This window comes from Penicillium cinerascens, assembly GCF_028974065.1.
Source record: "Penicillium cinerascens strain IBT 15544 chromosome Unknown contig_16_segment0_segment0, whole genome shotgun sequence".
Taxonomy (NCBI): domain Eukaryota; kingdom Fungi; phylum Ascomycota; class Eurotiomycetes; order Eurotiales; family Aspergillaceae; genus Penicillium; species Penicillium cinerascens.
The window spans coordinates 2,963,769-2,983,785 of record NW_026695286.1 but is presented as its reverse complement, the minus strand read 5'-3'; the positions used below and the strand labels follow the sequence as shown (position 1 = coordinate 2,983,785).

Below are 20,017 nucleotides of genomic sequence, written 5' to 3'. Positions count from 1 at the left end.
ATGGCATCGGAGTATGATTGGCACTCTGCGACCACGCTGTGACCATTGCTACACCCAGTTCCCCGTACGCCAGCACAGACCAGCAGCTCCAGTCTCGACAATTCGTGTTTGTACTCCGTACCAGAAAAAAGCAAACACAGGACGATGTGGGGATGTTTCGGAAGACAGATATCAGCCAGACGACACATATTACCCCGGCAATACGTCCGTTGCCATCGAATGACTTATGGCAGGGATTCCCCTCTCCCTAGGGCCAACCCGCCCCGGGTCAGCACTGGCGTCTCGTTACGAGTCGAGCAAACTGCATGTTGGATCCACCGCTCCACCGTGAGGAAAGTCTCGCTGACTTTGCACCCTTGCTGGGCCTTACCCTTTCCAGTAGAAAGACTCGAAGCCGATTGCAAAGAGGGCCTGATGATAGCAGAAGATTCTCGAACCACTTCAGTCATGTCTTAGCCGAGGTGGTGTCGTCGTCATCCGACAGGATTTGGTGACTTGCTCCAGTTCTGTCGCGCGCTAACACAGACCAGCAGCTCTCCAGCCTCTGGGTTATTTCCTGCGTTCCCACCAGTAGCAAAAAAGAAAACACTAAGTTCCATAGATAGAGAGCTATAAAGTACACTGGCCGGTCCATCTCTTTCCGGGATCTTTTTTTGGGCCTTTTCCCCTCGCATCTCATCCCCAGACCCCCCGGCCAGTCGATACCGGCATTATCGGGCCCCTTATGACGCTTGATGACTAGACTAATGCTGATCATGGCTGCTGTTCTGTGAAAAAAACCACCACATTCTTTCAGCATATTTTTCGTGGTTGAGATCCTTCCATCCGGGCGATTCTACCGCCTTCGTTGTCCTTCGATCCCCAGAAAAAAAATTACAGTACCAGGGGAAACCCTAACGCCACCCAATGGTCCAACTCGCCCACATTTTCAAAAAGGATAAGGACAAGGAGAAACAAACCACCGAAAGCAAAGAGAAAGTCCAGGACAGAAAAGAAAAAGAGAGGAAGAAGGACGAGCCCGACAGTCCCGCCTCTTCTCCCCGAACGTCCTTCTCCACCGCGCGCAAGTCGCCCTCCAAACCTTCCAAACCTTCGCCCTCTAAGTCCCCCACCAAGAACCGCTTCACTCACAGTCGGTCTTCCTCCTCCACCTCTATCCCGACTGCCCCCTTTCGGTTCGGCAAGTCCTCAAAAGAGAAAGAATCTCACCCACTCAATCTCCCGCCCGACGAGCTGCGCCGTCGACTGTCGGCCATGGCGGCATCCCGAGAAGACCAGCGGAGTTCCATGGACATCGATCCTCAGGAGGCTCAGCTGAAGAACGGTGTCAACGGCACCGAGGAACGGAGTCCTACCCCGCCTCCGCACCGGTCAAACTCTTCCTCCACGGATGAGGCCGACAACTTCAAGTTGGCCGGTAACAAATTCTTCAAGGATGGCGACTACCGTCGCGCCATCGAGGAGTACAACAAGGGTATGCTTTCCGGCGTGCGTGTGTGCACGATGACTGAGAACAAGCGCTAACACTTAATTTTGAACTGCAGCGATCGAGATTAACCCGAACTCGTCGGCCTACCTGTCCAACCGCGCGGCAGCCAACATCTCCGCCAAGCAATATCTCAATGCGCTCGAGGACATCGAGCGTGCCAACGCCCTCGATCCCGAAAACCCGAAGATTTTCCACCGCTGGGCTAAGATCCTGACGAGCCTGGGTCGGCCGAACGAGGCGCTGGAGGTGCTGTCACGTGTGGATCCCCCGGCGACTGCGACCGACCGTGCGGCAGCGGAGAAGATGCAGCGCTTCATCTCACAGGCCGAGCAAACCCTGGCCGAAGATCGGGGTGGCTCGATGGCCGTTTTCTGCCTGGACCAGGCCCGGCAAGGACTGGGCGGTGGTGTGAAGGAGCCGCGCAAGTGGACCCTGATGGCCGCGGAAGCGCAGCTGAAGATGAACAACAGCAACTCGCTGGGCAAGGCACAGGATATTGCGATTGGTTTGCTCCGTGAGAACAGTCAGGACCCGGATGCGATGATGATCCGCGCGCGGGCGTTCTATGCCTCCGGTGAGACGGAACAGGCGCTGAAGCTCCTGAAGATGTGTCTCGGGCTGGACCCGGATATGAAGGCGGCTATCAAGCTGCTGCGCATTGTTCAGAAGCTCAGCCGTACTAAGGAAGAGGGTAACGCTGCGTTCAAGGCCAAGGACTACCAGCGAGCGATTGATCTCTACGGCCAGGCTCTGGAGGTCGATCCCACCAACAAGGACATGAACGCCAAGATCCTGGGTAACCGTGCCCAGGCCTACTCCAACATGAAGCAATGGGAGTCGGCCGTTGCGGACTGCACTGAAGCCCTGCGTCTGGATCCCTCATACCTAAAGGCCTACAAGACCCGCGCCAAGGCGCATGCGGGCGCTGATAACTGGGAGGAGGCTATCCGCGATTATAAGAGCGTTGCTGAGAACAACCCGTCCGAGCCGCGCATCGCGGAGGACATCCGCAAGGCCGAGTTCGAGCTGAAGAAGTCCCAGCGCAAGGACTACTACAAGATCCTTGGGGTTGGCAAGGACGCCAGCGAGCATGAGATCAAGAAGGCCTACCGCAAGATGGCTATCCAGTACCACCCGGACAAGAACCGCGATGGCGAGGCCGGCGACGAGAAGTTCAAGGAGATCGGCGAGGCCTACGAGACTCTGATCGATTCTCAGTAAGTGTCTTCACTATTCGTCTGACTTTGAACATTATGCTAACATCCTCACCAGGAAGCGCGCCGCTTACGATAACGGAGACGATCTGATGGACCCGTCCGACATGTTTGGCGGCGGTGGCTTCGGCGGCATGGGCGGCATGGGTGGAATGGGCGGAATGGGAGGAGGTATGGGCGGCATGGGAGGTATGGGCGGTTCGCATATCAACATCGACCCCAACATCCTCTTCAACATGATGAACGGCGGCGGCGGCGGCGGCGGCGGTTTCGCCTCAGCAGGCGGCCACCCCTTCGCCGGCCAGTCTCGCGGTGGCGGCGGATTCCCCGGCGGCTTCCCCTTCTAGATGGACCGACCGTCTACCCTTCTTCCAAACACCATTTTCAAGCCAGCCAGCGAACAATTGAAGCAGAGCATCATGACCAGGTATCGTCGAAAACGGAGACATTTGCGCCCTGCCTGATACCCGCCTCGACCTTTGCATGTGTTTCCACCCCCCATATACAGGGTACCCTCGGTTGTTCGGTTGTTACTTTGATATTCCCTTGATCTGGACTCGACGACACCAACACTACAAAAAAGGCGTTGCTCGTCTGCTTCCAGCCATGTCTTCTTCCATATTTGCGATGCTTCCACGGGTATACGGAAGCAGGATGATTCCCATATGATAGACATTGTTTTTGGCTTCATATTTAACTCCTTTTTGTGTCTTTTCATTATCATTTGATGTGTCTATATGAGTGCTGGACGGGAATGAATAAATGAGCGGTGCATGTTCTCGGACTGATTTTCCATGGACTCGACAGGCATACACCAGACATCATTCGTGGCGTTTTGTTCTTTGGATAGAATTGCATCATGTTCTATGAATGGTCAAAATCAAGTGAGCTTGAAATAGGCTTGATATGAAATTAGAAGTAACGAGACTCGGCAAATGTATCATCTCTGATGAGGTCTTTCTTCAATATAACGCTACACCGGTCTTTGGAACAAGCAATAAATACAATAATCAACCTAAATTAAGTCTCGGCTAGTCTAAATGCAAGGTATAAAGCAACATCGCTGATTCACTTCGGTAATGATATGCTATGTACGTCCCCAATGAAACTCATCCACATGCTCGTCAACTGTACTAGACATCAAAATAATAACAAAAAAGTAGGTAAGGGGGGAATCTCAGAAGCTACGAGGCCATGGCAAAAAAAGCGAATGAATGTACCGAGGGAAGAAGAGTATGGGGCAAACTCCGCCGCTAATGAGAAATGAAAGCGCAGCTTTGAGAACGCAGCAGAAAGCAACAAACGCTCAGGAAAGAAGGAAGACGTGGTCGAATCAGGCAGTACGAAAGTGTACTTGCTTCCGCAGTCCCGCAAGATTGTTCCCAATGATCTTATAGCCCATTTCTCAAATATAACCGAGCCCTCCCAGGATGCTCTTGCATTCTGGGACTGGCAGAGCCGATACACCGAGGGCGCGGACCAGAGCGCCGGCACGCAGACGTTGCAGTCCAATTGCGACCTTCCAGGCCTCCGTGTCCTGCACGACGAAAACGTATCGCTTGCCCTCCTGGTCGCGAATGCTGGCGCGGAGGACGTGAAGACCACGGAACTCCGCCTGGGGCGGGCCGCTGCTGTTGACACCACTGGCGGCAGCGCTACGGGCAAAGGATGCAGCCGGAGACGCCAGACGGCAGGTGTTTTTGCACGTCTTGAGGAAGGCTGCCTGGAACGCATCGGATTCCTCGGTGGTAGGGACCGAATGCGCAGAATTGCCCCGGCGGAAGGAGAAGGGGTTGCTGGAGCCTTGCTTTGAGGGGGGGCTTTGCCCATCTGGGGACACCATACCTCTGCCAGCTTGAGAGTCCAGGCTTTGACGTCCCATTCGCGCTGTCCGACGCCGCGCAGGTCATCGTCGATGAACAGGCCTTCCGTTGTGATTCGTAGCACGAGGCCGTCGGTCACCATTCCCTGGCCGGAGACCAGCTGCGCGACTGGGGTCTTGTTGAAGGCATTGTTGAATTGGTATACACCCTGGATCACGATCTTGTCTGGATCCTTGGTGGAATAAGTACCTCGATGCGACGGTGGAGGCGTCGTGCGAGCCGTAGACTGAGACGGAGCGTAGGATGACTCGGAGTATGCCGAAGTGACATACGGCCGGCGTGGGCGGTCGTAGGGCCGAAAGGAATATGCGTCGTCTTCCTCGATAGTTGTCCTGGCTGTCGGGAAGGGCGGTTTCTTAGGGGAAGGGGTCCGGGGTGCGCTTGTTGCACTGGCAGGTGGCTTGATGCCTGCACCCTTCTCCTTCATGGCCTCCGCAGCCTTCTTCTCGGCGTATCGTTTTGCAGCTGCTTCTTTGAGGGCAGCGAACTTGGCCATGGCCTCTTTTTGAGCCTGTGCCTTTGCTGCAGCTTCCTTTTCAGCAGCTTCCTTTTCAGCCTTGTCTTTTGCTTCTGCTGCAAGCCTCTCGGCCTCGACCTTGGCTTCAGCAGTTTCCTTTTCAGCCTTTTCACGGGCTTCCTTCTCCGCTTTCTCCCTTGCAGCAGCCATTTCCTTCTCAAGCTGCTCGCGGCGCTCTTTCAATTCCTTCTCCATTGCTTCCCGCTCACGTTTCCTCTCTTTTTCTTTGGCTTCTGCCTCACGCTTGCGTTTAAACTCCTCCATTTTCCGGCGCAGCTCTTCCTTGCGCTTTGTCTCTTCCCGTGCGCGCTCCCATTCAGCCCCATCTGCCCCGTGCTTCTTTGAATCCTGCGTTGGCGGAGGCCCAGAGCCGTGTTGATTACCAGCGTACTGGTTGCCACGGTTCTGCCCTCCTCCGAAGTTACCTCCTTGTTGTTGTTGTTGTTGCTGTCCCGATCCACCGGCACCTCCGTATTGCTGTTGTCCGGGTCCACCTCCATAACCGGCACCAGAAGACTGACTGTGGGCATTTGGCCCGCCAGATCCAGATCCTCCGCCGAACCCTCTTCCTCCGCCATTATTGCCCTTCGAGCCGTCTGACTGCGATATTCCGAAGGCCCAACCAGCCACGCCTAAGCCGAGTGCTACCACAACGATTCCCATATTGTTGCCACCTGAAACGGCGGCGATATACCACGCCCTGATGATCGGCGATATGAGAGTCCATACCATGCCCACGAAAAGTGTGCTTGCAACTCCCGCGAGGAAGCTGTTTCGATTGCATTGCAGGGAGGGAAGGTAGAGGAAGCCTCCGCCGGAGGAATGCGGAGGGACGATGAAGATATCGTAGTTCCCCTGAGGCAAGTCGGACGATTTGCGATATTCGCCGCCGGTGGTATTGGGGTTCTCGCCATGCGGCGGCGGCGGCGGCGGAGGCGGCGCTCCGTCCATGGTAAAATGGGCGACGTGCTAGGGCGCGATGGTATGATTATAAAAGATAAGATAGAACGGAAGCCGGTGGAATCCCCAGTCTTCCTCGATATACCAGGTGCCTGTCTCGTTACTCCAGGCTAATATCCCAGCTGCGAACAGACGACTAGACCCTAGTTGAACAGGTTTGCGCAATTTTGAGTCGATAGCCAGATCATGTTCAGTGGAAGATTTGCACTGAGGCCCTAGGCCACTCAGTGCTGGGCCACGTCCGAGGCCAGTTGCGAACGAATATTAAGGGGAACGTAAGAAGCGGAGACGCAAATCTGACTCTGATCCTCAGAGAAAGAAAAGCGTGTTGCAGGGGCAGAGGAAGTGAAGAGGATAGTTTGGGGGAAGTTTGTTTAGGAGAAGTGGGAGCCGCTAAGGATCGGCGACACTATGCAGAACAGACGTGGCCATCACACAGCAAAACAAGAGGGCCCGACCAATAGATCCCCGCAAAAATGGGCCCTCTCCTCGATCTCGGATTCCTCTACGCTCAGATCAGATTCTGCGCATTGTTGGAATGCCTGGGGGCGCCACGCGATCGCGAGCCCCATCGCTACTGGGGAGGATGGTAGCCGTGGCACAGCATCAAGGGATATCAGGCCGGTCTGAACCTTGCTTTGGGCCCGCGACCCCTCTTTCAACGACGAGGCCCTTTCTCGAAACGTTATCAAGATCTGTAAATGCCGCATATAGATTACTATCAACTGTAGAGCATGCTGGCTACGCTGCTTGCTTCGCAAGGGTGCGAGAAAACTGTTTGTTTACAATTTGCCCGTTACGGAAGGTGGCTTATGTCATCGGATCGTCGCCTGAAATGCGCCCAACGGGCCTTAGGCAGAGAGAATGACGACAGACGTAATAAGGTGGTGCTGCAGAGCGGGTACGAAAGCTGTGAACTGTGCAAAGTAATAGTGAGAGCTCACAATCCATCTGCAATACTTTGTGTCCACGCCCGCTGTTCACGTCTCGGGTCTCCTGAACCCCCAAAGCCGCGGCAAGTGTTCAGAAACTGGACGGTGTGGCCATTTCAACATGTGGCCCCCGCAATAGCCCGGTATAGTATAGCGCAGGAGAGAGCCGTGTCGATATTGCGGTCAAGCGGTTGGGGACGATAGTTCGAGCGCAGTGGGTCCGTCGTGATCTTCGAGGTCAACGGGGCACCGTGGCTCCTGAGAGCCGCGGACGAAGCCCGTATGTCCATGAGAGGTGTCTGGTTAGGAGGATGACCATCGTGTGTGAGGCTGTCAGAGACGACCTAGAGACCGCTCTCTAAGCAGATAAGCAGCCACTGGTATCAAGGCTTTGGGCCTCATGCTCGGTATAGCGGAATGTCCCATGATCCGGCCATGAGATGCGGGACTCTGATCAGGGCTCTCAACACTCGCGAGACTCCGAGTCACGGTCCACCCGCAAAAGTCTTTCAAATGGACCGGTTGAAGGACGGTGTAGAGTTAGAGTAAAGAAGGACGTACACATCCAAAGGATGCAAAGGCGGCTCCAAGAGAACAATCCTCCGAAGAACGTGACCCGCACCCGGTGATTGGATCATATTCCGCCTCGAGATTCCATCCTCCTCTTCCATCTGTCTTGAGTCTTGAAGTCCTCCCTCCTTGGTGGAGGCCTTTCCTTGTTTCTCTTCTGCTTTGGCTTCGCGGTAGTCAGGCACTACCCCCATTCTACTCCGCTCCCCGCCAACCTGTCCTCTTGGCCCCATTCGCAGACATCCATTCACCCCCTCCCCTTCTCCTATGCCGCGTCGATAGCCCAGGACCTCTCCGACCCAATTCTCCTGCCCTTAAGGGCTGTCCCGTACCACCATGTCCTCCTTTCAATCGCCGCAAGCCCACCAGGGCCACTCCGCGTTGCGCCACCTCCCCGCGTACAACCCGGTCGCCGCTGTGACCGCCCCCGCGGGGACATTCCTCCCCGGGACCAAGGTCCAAGTGGGCAGTCATCGCGTGGTGGTTGAGAAATACCTGTCCGAAGGTGGCTTCGCCCATGTCTACGTCGTCCGGTTACCTCAGCCGATCAATGGCTCGCCGACCGCGGTTCTGAAGCGGGTCGCCGTCCCTGACAAGGCAGCGCTGGCAAGTATGCGCACTGAGGTGGAAACGATGAAGAAACTCAAAGGACACCGGCACATTGTCAAGTATATCGATTCGCATGCTTCACAGTTACACGGGGGCGGATACGAGGTGTTCTTGCTGATGGAGTTTTGCGGGGGTGGTGGTCTGATTGACTTCATGAACACCCGGCTTCAGAACCGTCTGACGGAGCCCGAGATCATCAAGATCTTCTCAGATGTGGCTGAGGGTGTGGCCTGCATGCACTATCTCAAACCGCCTCTGCTCCATCGAGATCTGAAAGTGGAAAATGTCTTGATCTCACAGTCCGGGGGCACGTCCACTTACAAGCTGTGTGATTTTGGCTCTACGGCTCCGCCTCGTCCCGCTGCCACATCGGCGGCTGAGGGTCGACTGATCGAAGATGATGTACAACGACACACTACCCTACAGTACCGCAGTCCGGAAATGATTGATGTGTATCGCAAGCAGCCGATTGATGAGAAGAGTGATATATGGGCCCTTGGTGTTCTCCTGTACAAATTATGTTACTACACGACTCCGTTTGAAGAAGTTGGACAGATGGCGATCCTTAACGCCAGCTTCAAGTTCCCATCATACCCCAAGTTTTCGGATCGATTGAAGATGTTGATCGGTATGTGCAGTGGATCGGTTACATACGATAGGAGATTCATAACTGACTGGTCTCCACAGCATCAATGCTCAAAGAGAATCCCCAGAAGCGCCCAAATATATACGAGGTGGTCAAAGAAGTGTGCAAAATGCAGGGCAAGGAAGTCCCAATTCGAGACGTTCGTTTCCGGCTGTTTCTGATGTCCTGAATCAAATTACTGACCTTGAACCAGATTTACTCCAACCGGTCTATCTCCGAAGCACGGAAATTCCAGGAGTTGCCGCCTACTCACGTGGAAGCTCCCTCAGTTGGAGCTACTTTCTCGCCTCCCATGCAAGAGACCCCAATCATCCCCGAGATTGCGCCGATGCGAAGAGGACGTCCTGGAAAACCTCAGTCATCCACGCATAGTTCTGCCAGACCAAGCCCTTCTCCGTACCGTGGTGGCGCTAAAAGCGCGGCCAGTGATCCGTTCGCGGCTCTAGATGGAAAATCTCGCGAGAAGACTGCAGAAGAGCTATCCCAGCGGTTCCCTTCGCTGGATCAATTCGATATCTTGCACGAGAAGGGCGATAAGTTCGACTTTGAGCCAGCAGCCAAAGAGCCCAAATCGGAGGACGACGATTTGTCGCAAAGACTTACCAATGCCTTGGCGGATGATGCCTTCCGACAGGCTTCGCCAGAGCGACGGGCTGTCCGGCAAGCGCAGGCCTCACCTGTGCGGGCCCAAACCCCTCGAGAAACTGCTGTCAGACAATCGGCACCGCTGTATCAACCAACTCCCAAGCGGCCTGCAATGGTTTCCACAGGAACCATGACCTCGCCCGCTCAAACTCCTCGTTTGCCAGAGCCGAAGCTTTCTAGTCGTCCAATTTACCGATTCCCGCCTTCTGACGAGCAGCGACCCGCGAGCCAGCCGTGGACTGAGGAGGAACGGAATAAGAACCCGTCGCCTCCATCTTCTAGGTTGTGGCCGGATGCCAGCCCACGCCTGTCATCCGATAGGTTCTCGAACCAGTCAAACTCTGCTCGCCCCTCTATGGAGACACTCCGACGGCCGTCTGGGTTGGAAGCAAACGAGTCCGCTGGACGATCCAAGTCTGCCATCGCAAAGGCTCGCCCTGTTTCTGTGCAAGCTGGAGCGCGGCATGACCTGTCGCGTAATAACGAGCACTCACGGTCTTCGCTCGACTTGTCTGTCCAATACGAGGACGGTGCACCACTGAGGTCAGTTCGCACGGAAGTGGAACGTGAAGATGAGCAGAGCAAAATTTCTTCGGAATTAGATTATCTCCGAGCCAAGGAAGAGGAAGAAAGCAATCGCAAACGAGAGAAACGCTTGAGCAGTGGCGCTAAGCATTCCAAGCGCGGCAGTCTTTCTTCGCTATCCTTTTCAGGGGGCAAGAACCTCTTTGCAGGCCGCTTTGGCGAGGCATTCCGCCGCTTCGAGAGCAGCAACCCGGACAAACCCTCAACCCCCTCGGCTCAAGACCAGCCACAACTGCAACAGGCCCTTGTCAGCGACTCGGAAGCCTACGAGGAAGCCAACGAGAGTCCTTTGCAATACGAGGACGCTGATTTGGACGATATCGATCGAGATGACATCTCCCCCGAAATGCGTCGTGAGCTGGAGCGCCGCCGTCTCTCCCAGGAGGAGAAGCGAGTAGCTACTGCCGCGGCCGAGTATCGGCGCAGGGTTGCCGAGCACGATGGCGGAAGAGCAGGCCCAGATGGGCACCGGTCTCTAGCCATCCAAAACAGGGTGCAGACACTGCTCGGCGAGTCCAGCAAGGCACCGGCTCCTCCCAAGACAGCTTCCGGCTACGGAAAATACACCGATACTTCTGCTTTGCAGGCAAAGCAGGATGACCTGCAATCTCCCACCTCGGGCAAACAGCCCATATCCCGCACCCCAGGCCCCATCTACGGTGCCCGCGACGGGAACGTGGCTCTACCAGACCGCCGTGAAGGAGCCAGCGCGCCAGCAGGACTCCCGCAAACCGCCACGTCCAACTCCACGGGGTATTCCTCTAGCTCTCGTGCAGCTGCCCGCCCCGCAGCCCCTCCAAAGCCGAAGAATCTGCGGGTAGGCACCCAAGATACCTCCCGACCCGGCACTGGCCACGACCCTAGTCCGTCATCTCAAGCGGCGCCGAAAGGGGAGGACTGGGAGGCTAATTTCAGCCGGCGATTCCCGAGTCTCTCAGGGTTGGAGATGGAGACAGAGATTGAGATTCCGAAGTACGCCAAGCTGCGGACTCGAGAAGTGTAGAGCATTTTAGAGGTTGTTGTGGTGCTGTGAAAGTGCTTTTAGCGTGTTTCGTCTGTGGATGGTACTTTGGGGATTGTACATATATCTGGAAGGCTTGCATTCTGGCCTCGCTGGGTTCATTATAAGTGTGGTTATAGAGATGGTCATCGATCTATCACGGTCGGTTTACATTGTGATACGCATCTCACTGAGGCAAGTAGCCTCTGTCTCTAAGCATCTTCAATCCTAAACCTCCTCCTTCCTTCCTCTCTCCTGCCTCCACTTATCCTTCACTCGGCCTTTGATAGACTCGATTTTGATCAAAGGATGCATCAAGAGCCCAAATCGAGAGAAAATCGGTTTTATGCTTTCTAAAACTCGATCTTTTGACGCTATTGAATACTAAGACATCGAGACTCTAGTAGCAAAGTACATCCAGACCAGGGGATTTCAATGTCAGGCACCCGTGACAAAGAACAGCAAGACACCAAAACACCAAAACTGAGCCGAAAAAGAACGTTTGCAATTAGATATAAAAAGCCAACTCAATCTAAGGTCTATACACAGAATTCCATTCGCTCCGCAATCCCAAGTTTACTTCATTTAAGCCTCCTCACACTCACACCGCCTTTCCCCACCACCGCGATCTCCGCCAAATCTCCGTCGCAATAACCTCAATTGACAGCCCAAAGCATCATGGCTCCGGTAATGCTGAATACGGTCGATGGTGAGTGACACCAGACAGTCAAAAGACCTTCAAAGCTAACATGGGACACAGATGACCTCAAAGACGTCATCCAGCACCTGTTCGAGATCCAGTCCGCCGTGCACGGCTACCTTGGTCCTGAGACACAGCAAGAGCTCGTCCGGAAAATGTACGTGTTGCGAGCAGCCATTGCCTACCACGAGACCACGAAGGATTTACCAGGACAAGCTCGGCTAACAAAAACCTCAGTAAAAACCTCACTCTTGCCCTCTCCACCCTCTCCAACGACACCGACGTCCCGCCGGGCCAACAAGCAGACACCACCACCGACCCATCCAATCCACCACTCTCAAGCATCCAACTCCCGCCCGAAATCATCGACTACGTTGACTCGGCACGTAACCCGGACATCTACACGCGTGAGTTCGTGGAACTTGTCCAGCGCGGAAACCAGGACTTAAAGGGGAAGCGCGAGGCTTTCGCCGGGTTCCGGGACGTGCTGGCGCGCGAGATGCGCAGTGCCATGCCCGAGTGTCGGGCGGAGGTGGACCGTGTCGTTGCGGCGTCTGCGTGTGCGTCTGCTTCTGCTGATGATCAGCGTGATGGGGCTGGGCCGAGTCAGTGATTTTATTTTGGGAGGGATTGATCTCATTATGATGCCCGGGCATCAGCCTTGATGTGACGTTGCATGGTGCGTGTCGTGTTTTTGGCCCCCGTTTTGTGATGTCTGGTGGCCTTTTTGCGACGGTGTTCTTCCGGGTTCTGGGCAGGGCAGGGGTTCGGGGAGTTACGGGATTTTTCCCGTGGAACTGCTTTTATACTTTATCTTTGTCTCTCCGCATTTCCGGCATGTAAGCGAGGTGTTTTGGCGTTGGTTTTGTTTCCATGCGCTACAGCGGTGTTCAAAATGGAGTTCACCTCTGGACACTCACGAATTGTTTTTCGATTTCATTCAAACCCATTCTAAGATGTCTTTAATGCTAAGCTGTAAGGTACTCATTGTCTTATAGATCTGTTTTAGTTCTCAAACTTTCCAACACTGATTGGAGCAACGGACCAATTCTCTGCGGTCTCCTCGTATTGGCACGGGTCTATCAAACCAGCCTCAGTCATATTTGAATAAGTGCCTACCGTTCAATGTCGGGACAATGTTATTGATAACTTTCAGGTAAGAAAGCACAGCGAATCCGTCTGGAAGGAGGAATACAGATCTGGTTCGTACAGAGACTGCTTCTTGAGCAAAATCAAGGGCTATCTATCCTTTTGAGACGTAGATTCGCTCATATCAGGTGACGCTTATGCACACACAATCTGATATCCAAACATCTTTTACATTCTCCTTTATACAACGAATAAGTTAGCAGACAAGGTTGAGACCTCGCGTCCTCAACTATTTTTTGCGCTCGAACCAGATCTTTTCTTCACCCAAAGCGGGCTCGAGAAGCATCCCAACCTTATGAGCCGTTCCTGTAGAATCAACAGAGAACTCCACAGGGAACTTCTTGAAATAGATACCCCTTTTGTTCCATAGTTTTCCAATAAAGAACTCCCCACTCACATGTATCAGCTCTAGGCATAATGGGTTGGGCCCAGAGGAGTCTGCTGTCAAACGACCCTCCCAGACCGTCAGGGAAACCGAACAACTTGCCTTATGTGTGTAGGTCCCGGCATACTTCTCCATTGGCAAGGACAAAGGCAATGGGGGATCAGGCAAAGAAGGATAGAGCTCGGCCCTCATATCATCTAAGCTTGGAGGTGTGACCATTCGGTCCCATTCCTCGCGCTGCTTTGCAAAACATGCTGCAAGCTCCTTGTTATATCTGGGATCATTTGGAAGATCTAAAATCTTGTCAAAGAGGTGCACGATTAATCTTTCTGCAACAATATTGGCCGAGGTCGCATTGCCCATGACGGCGAACCCAAAGTCTTTATTTGGCAAGAAGCCCATCAGGGAACCAAAGCCAGGCCAGCCACCAGGGTGGGTGTAGAGAGGCTGATCACGGTAGTGGTCGCAAAACCAACCTAGCGCATATGCGTGCCACGGACCAGGCGGGATATCCCCACTTTCAAAGTGCAGTATCCGGGGCCGTGTAAGCGAGTCATGACCCTTGAGTGGACCAGTCTTATGGATCTGTTCTCGTATCCAGTGCGAATAGTCAAGAACATTGCTAACCATAGATCCGGCACCGGTAGAAGCATCCCAAGACATTACAGGCTCCGGGTTATAGGAGCCGCATTCATCGGTCTGATGCCATCCGTAGCCTTGGACGAACTTTTGTGCACTATCCGGGTTTGCTTTGGCCTCTTGGATGGAGAAGTAGGTCTCTTTCATCCCCAATGGTTCCCAGATCCGTCTCTTCAACATTTTCGCCAGAGGTTCTCCTGTAAGCTTCTCAAGGGCGTACGTAACTGCGATGTACCCGTGATTGTTATATTGATACTTGGTTCTCAGGGGTTCCGAGAGAGGCAGGTTTCGCAACGAACGAACAGTCTCGCGCAAAGTCAGGTCCTTTTCAGTACAGGCAAGTACCCACATATTGGGCGCCATGCCGGATCGATGCGACAGCAGATCTTCGATCGTAACGTTTTTAGTGTAGTAGTCATCTGGTAGCACGAAATCGTCTGAAATCAGCGTGGACATTGGGGTGTCCCAGTCGAAAGGTGACGCGGTAGCTTTGCTATCCTGGATTGCCATGGACGTCGCTGCAGCAGTGAATGCCTTGGTAGTACTGCAGGTCGAGAAGAGTGCATCGGTCGTCATCTTCTTGTCGGGGAGTTCGGCGAACCCATATGCCTGTTGAATTTGAGTATTGGGGTACATGCCACGGCTGAGGATGCCGTTACCTTGGAATACGTTTTGGAACCTTGGACAATTGCGATTGTTAGGCCGGGCACTTTCCATAGCTCGAGCTGTTCTTCCACAAGAGCATCAAACTCTGCGTTCAACAGGGATTCTCCAGAAGGCTGGGCCATAATGGGTGGTCTATTGACAGTAAGCGGGGTTCTTGTCGGCAAAATGGTTGGGGAAGGGGTTCTTATACCTCAAATTCTTATCAACCAGACCTTATCTTGGTCCGACGCCCGTGTCCGTTCCAAAGTGTCGGAAGTGGTAGTATATAAGATGAGAGAGATAAATAAATGCCTAAGGGTCCCTATGCGGCTGGGCTATCCTTAACTAGGATAAATATTCATAGAGAGAAATACTACCCTTCCGTAGAGGTAGGATACGACTGCAGCGTAGTAACTCACCCCTGGCAATACGATACAACTAAACAGGGGTTTGTGTGTAAAATAACCCGATCAGAGTGCGAGTGGGAAACCTGTTTTCGGCCGTTGCTGTACGGAGAATCCATAGGGTCTCGGATTCCTTTCAGATACTCCATACTCCGTCCGTTCTCACGGCAGTCAGGCCCCCGGGCCATGATCGTGACCTGCAGGATGTGTTTCAGCGGGTAGTACGGGCTCGATTGCCGTGCCGTTGCACAATCCACCCCCAGACCACCCCCAGTCCCCCTCCGGAGTTCGAGCTCCAGTGGAGTGGCCCGGCCTCAGGCGTATCACCGCGGAGATGACACGAGGCCCTCAGAGTCTCTGCCAGTTGAAGAGCACATATCGAGAGTGGGTCAGCGTCCCGCTTGCCCCATCCAGTTGCCAGATTCGCTTCACCTTGTCGGGCGATTGAAGGAAGACTGAAAGGCCTCTCCTGGAAAATACGAACCCGGGACGCCCCGAGTAATGTAGAGGCTCTTCATATTGGATATCCCATGCGCGACCTCGGAATACCGCGAGGTTTAGGGAAAGGATCTGCGGACCTGGCGGCCAGGGCAAACCCCACAATGAGGCACGGCGGGCTGGGATCCCTGTTCGGGGCGCAGTTTAGGGTGTTGGTCCGGAGCACTGGTTGCGACTAGTGGAATGAAGTCATGGCCTTGACCAAGACGGGGCTGAAGTCACCGGTACTTGTCGAGTGTGTACAGTATCTGTGTACGCCATGTCTCAACTCGGGGCTTTATTTGCTTTCCCCTTGACCCACTTTTGACATTCCCGACATCTACGTTCCGTGGGAGACTCGATGGAGTATATACGACAACGCTAGGGTAAATAATCATACTATCGGTGAGCGTGCCAGCATTCGATCCCTGCAACGTCAACGCGCTAAGGACCGGGCGTCTTCCGATCGCTCGGGGGACTGGAGCCTCTCCACGATCGTCGCTCCGCCCCGTGGATGTGACTCCTCTCTTTGTCCTCTTCTCTTCCTCTGCTGTTTTCACGATCTCAGATCCCTACCATGCCTCAGTCTCTTTGACACCTCATCATGACCAATATCACCGCCGCCGGGGATGGCATCACCGGCGGCTATATGGGAAACTCTCTCGGCCTCAAGATCACCATCGCGACTCTGGCCGGCGTTACCTGGTATAATGCATTCGAGCTGGTGGTCCTCATCTTCGTCACCTTCGCCCAGTACCGCGGACTTTACTTCTGGAGTCTGCTCATTACGTCGTCCGTCGGCCTGATCCCCTACTCGCTTGGCTTCCTGCTCAAGTTCTTCCGCCTCACCCCCGATGCCAGCTGGCTGCCCGTGACCTTTCTCACCATAGGTTGGTGGTGTATGGTCACTGGCCAGTCTATCGTCCTATACTCGCGTTTGCACTTGGTGTTGTCCAACCAGCGGGTCCTGCGACGCGTCTTGACCATGATCCTCGTCGATGCCGTCGCACTCCACATCCCAACCACCGTCCTTACCTTCGGCAGCAACCTAGCCTCCGGGAACGCCCGATCATACATCCGTGGATATAATGTGATGGAAAAGATCCAAATGACCGGATTCTGCCTGCAGGAGTTTGTCATCTCCGGTCTGTATATCTGGGAAACCATTCGCATGATCCGACTCGATCCAGACCGAACGAAGCGCAAGATTCAGTATCAGCTCATCATAATCAACTTGATCATTATCGGGATGGACGTGGGACTGTTGGTTGCTGAATATAAAAACTTCTATATCATGGAGACCATGCTCAAGGGCGCTGTATACAGCATCAAGTTGAAGCTGGAATTCGCCGTGCTCGGTAAACTAATCCACCTCGTCCACAACCACGTCTGGAAAGCCGAGTCCTTCTCCGGTCCCAGCGACTATCCCGACTTTGTCGACGCCACCCGCGTTACTTCGGACCTTACCCATGCCGCCCCCACCATCACCCGAGACCGAGGTCCATCATGGATGGATGCCGACGACATCTCCATCGCCATGTTCGAACATTCCCCTTCGGTTGACGCCAACGGCGTACCCTCTGATATCTCCCATTCCTGGAGCAGCGAAACCCACATCAATCACGGGGACCACACTTCGATCGACTTCATCAACCCTTTCTGTCGGTATCAGAGCTGGAGAAGTCGGCCGTCGAGGCTACCCGACACTCCAGAAAAACATGGATGAGTCGAGGGGACTTTAGTTCCGTTCTTTTCCTTTTTGATGGTGCACGGCTTACAATATACGCCCGCCATTTGAGACTGGTGATATCCCACGCTTGAATATTTTCACACTCTTGGGAAGCACTCCACGAGACACTCTAAGTGCTCTCTCCGGGCCTCACGCCCGGCCCTCTGATTCCATGGGAAATCCGATCTGTCGCCTGGACAATACAGTGTGATGATCGGAATGCGCTATTGCGCGGAAAACCCAGGAATGTAGATGTCTCTTGGATCTTGTATATAGAAGAATACCCGATCACTTCCACCTGAATATGATTTATCTATACCTACACCGTTAGATTGAAGATCAGCGTAGACGGAGAAATATCGGGAATCACAAATCTTGAAACTGGCCGATCTTCACATCCCCCGTGGGGAAGCGGTCCACCTTTCGTCGGATTGAGCTTCATCAGGCAAGGTCGGTAACTGTGCTACCACTTCGTTGCTACCATGCCTGATGGATAAATAGTCTCCTATTCCCCTGTCTGGAGTATACAGCTATCTATAAACCATGACCCGTCTAAAGCAGAAATGAACTAGCCCCAACTATCACAGCTCAAGCCGGGCGCAGCATTGAACAGTGACTCGGCAAACTTGACTACCCAAATGCCCGGTCAGACGACTGCGCCTTCGTTTCTGGCGTACTCGGAGAAGCTCCTTGCAGGGGCGTGGCGCTTCTTGACTTATTTCGGGCGCGACTCGATGATCTCGGCGCTACTTATGGAGCCCGTGCTTAGCAGTGGGAATGATAGGTCCATGGAGGCAGTTATCGATTCTGTTCTGGAGAGGATCAATCGCACGGATGGGAGTGTTTGTCATGAGGAGACTATTGGGTGAGTTATCTTTTGATTTTGTTTGGGCATTTTATGGCTGACAATGAGCAGGGACTATGCGACCTGGACAAATCTGCAAAATAATATTACCAGTAATGCTATGGTTTGCGATTATAAGATGGTTGGTTATCTGACAGAAACTGTCCAAGATTCATGCTTATACATGAAGCAGATTGACTCGGACTATTACTTTCCTATCTTAATGGAGCGATACTTCCTGCAAAACCCAGTTGGGCAAAAGAGGGTGGCTGCTTTCTTCAAGTAAGTCCGTACATTTCCAATCACTTCACACCATCTAACTCCCTTCAGCATGTCTTCGGATATCAACGAAGCGAACCAGAACTTGACCTGGGGCCAGCTGGCAACGATCAACGCAGCCAGAATCATGCGTCTCACAGCTCCCTTTGCGAATGAACAGACAAAGGCAAATCTCATTCATCTCAAGCACGGCCAGACCGTCGGGGAATGGCGAGATAGCGAATACGGTACGCAGTATTCATCCTCAACCCCAACCTCCACAATCAAAAAACATACAACGCAATAGGTATCGGCGGAGGCCGTATCCCATACGACGTAAACACAGCTCTTGTCCCCGCAGCCCTACGATCTATCGCCGCCCTCTCCCGAAACGGCATCTATCCCAATCACCAAAGCTGGGCCCAACTAGCGGACAACTACGCCCAAATCTGGGAAGACAAAACCCTCCCCTTCTTCTCAGTAACAATCCCACAAGCCAAAGCCCAATCCCTCATGCAATCCTACGCCAATACCTCCTTTCCAGGCCCATCCCAATCCTCAACCATCGATGCAGACGTCACCTTCCACGCCCTATCCTTAGACGGATACAACAACCTAACCCAAGTCCAAGTCATGAACACAGACGACTGTTTCCGCCACTTCCTCCTAAACACAACGGACGACGCCCAACTCACCCCCTTCCTCAACACCTCTACCACTAATATCCGCCGCACTTTCCCAGCGGGCCTGATGACTTCCGCCGGAATGGTGGTAGCCAACCCAGCCTTCGGCGGCGACCCGATCTATGCGCAGAACTGGACGACGGGCGCCTACCACGGCACGGTTGTATGGTCCTGGCCGATGGCGATGATGGCCAAGGGCTTGGACCTGCAGCTGGGGAGGTGCGAGGTTACGTCGAACGTTTTGATTTCTTCGAAAGAGAGGAGAATCCCTGTCCGTGTTCCTGCTTTCTGTACTGATGACTCGGTGTATGGGAATGTGAAGGAGGCATATAATACACTTTGGGATTCTATTGAGGGGAATCAGGATCAGCTTTCGCAGGAGGTTTGGTCTTGGGTTTATCGTGGTGGGTTCCAGGTTACTCCACTGGGGGTCATTCCGCCGCCTGGAGCTGGAACTCAGACTGGTATGCTTTTTTTTTTCTTCCTTTTTCAATGGCGAGAGTGGGCTTATGCTGACCGGTTAGAATCTGATATCCGGCAACTTTGGTCGCTATCTTTCCTTGCTGTGTCTAGGAATGAAAATTATAGGTAAGATCGAAGGACTAGTGTGTGGTATTAAGGTCCAGAACTATAAGACACCGGTGGGACTTGGACAAGTTCCTTTTTTGGTTCAATTATGACAAAGCGCCAGTCAAATTTGAATATCGAATGCATTGTCTGATCCGATCTGCGGTGAAAGTAAACATACCAAGCTTGTTTCCAAACGATGACGCTACAATACCCGATTCACCTGGGCCTGTGAAAGTAGGAGCGTTGAGGTTTGTTTTCATGAGAAGAGGTTGGTAAATGAGAGGGAGGTTTAGGGTCTGTGGGGTGTAAGTTACAGAGCGTACATATCCACGTACAAATCTCTCATGTATAGATGAAGTGTCAAACCGAAATTGGGATGTTGCATAGTATTTTACTATGGGATGGCAAAGACGAAGTATAGTAGACAGCCAGGCCCGAACTAGAAAGAAGAGATAAAGGATGAACCCAAATTGAAACTCCATTC

The 20,017-nt window shown here is 53.4% G+C and overlaps 7 protein-coding genes across 7 annotated transcripts; 5 read left to right on the top strand and 2 right to left on the bottom strand.

Moving 5' to 3' along the window:
* Positions 1–906: 906 nt before the first annotated feature.
* On the top strand, positions 907–3,050 carry N7498_001116 (DnaJ and TPR domain protein; the record flags this gene model as incomplete). The annotated part of the gene is made up of 3 exons (XM_058448179.1): positions 907–1,474; positions 1,545–2,706; positions 2,762–3,050. The coding sequence occupies 3 exons, from the start codon at positions 907–909 to the stop codon at positions 3,048–3,050; spliced, it is 2,019 nt and encodes a 672-aa protein (XP_058313590.1).
* Positions 3,051–4,108: 1,058 nt separating this feature from the next.
* N7498_001115 (uncharacterized protein) lies at positions 4,109–6,054 on the bottom strand (the record flags this gene model as incomplete). The annotated part of the gene is made up of 2 exons (XM_058448178.1): positions 4,109–4,426; positions 4,549–6,054. The coding sequence occupies 2 exons, from the start codon at positions 6,052–6,054 to the stop codon at positions 4,109–4,111; spliced, it is 1,824 nt and encodes a 607-aa protein (XP_058313589.1).
* A 1,847-nt stretch (positions 6,055–7,901) lies between these two features.
* N7498_001114 (putative serine/threonine protein kinase) lies at positions 7,902–11,053 on the top strand (the record flags this gene model as incomplete). The annotated part of the gene is made up of 3 exons (XM_058448177.1): positions 7,902–8,802; positions 8,862–8,959; positions 9,014–11,053. 3 exons carry the CDS (start codon positions 7,902–7,904, stop codon positions 11,051–11,053), a joined length of 3,039 nt encoding a protein of 1,012 aa, XP_058313588.1.
* A 675-nt stretch (positions 11,054–11,728) lies between these two features.
* Positions 11,729–12,363, top strand: nut2 (mediator complex subunit NUT2; the record flags this gene model as incomplete). Its single annotated transcript, XM_058448176.1, has 3 exons — positions 11,729–11,759; positions 11,811–11,907; positions 11,988–12,363. The coding sequence occupies 3 exons, from the start codon at positions 11,729–11,731 to the stop codon at positions 12,361–12,363; spliced, it is 504 nt and encodes a 167-aa protein (XP_058313587.1).
* Positions 12,364–13,128: 765 nt separating this feature from the next.
* Positions 13,129–14,711, bottom strand: N7498_001112 (uncharacterized protein; the record flags this gene model as incomplete). Its single annotated transcript, XM_058448175.1, has 2 exons — positions 13,129–14,532; positions 14,583–14,711. The coding sequence occupies 2 exons, from the start codon at positions 14,709–14,711 to the stop codon at positions 13,129–13,131; spliced, it is 1,533 nt and encodes a 510-aa protein (XP_058313586.1).
* Positions 14,712–16,053: 1,342 nt separating this feature from the next.
* Positions 16,054–17,175, top strand: N7498_001111 (uncharacterized protein; the record flags this gene model as incomplete). Its single annotated transcript, XM_058448174.1, has 1 exon — positions 16,054–17,175. The coding sequence occupies one exon, from the start codon at positions 16,054–16,056 to the stop codon at positions 17,173–17,175; it is 1,122 nt and encodes a 373-aa protein (XP_058313585.1).
* Positions 17,176–17,765: 590 nt separating this feature from the next.
* On the top strand, positions 17,766–19,597 carry N7498_001110 (uncharacterized protein; the record flags this gene model as incomplete). The annotated part of the gene is made up of 5 exons (XM_058448173.1): positions 17,766–18,043; positions 18,095–18,304; positions 18,353–18,528; positions 18,588–19,427; positions 19,590–19,597. Coding segments are annotated over 5 exons (1,512 nt in total), but the record flags the coding sequence as incomplete, so codon positions are not given.
* Between the last annotated feature and the right edge of the window lie 420 nt (positions 19,598–20,017).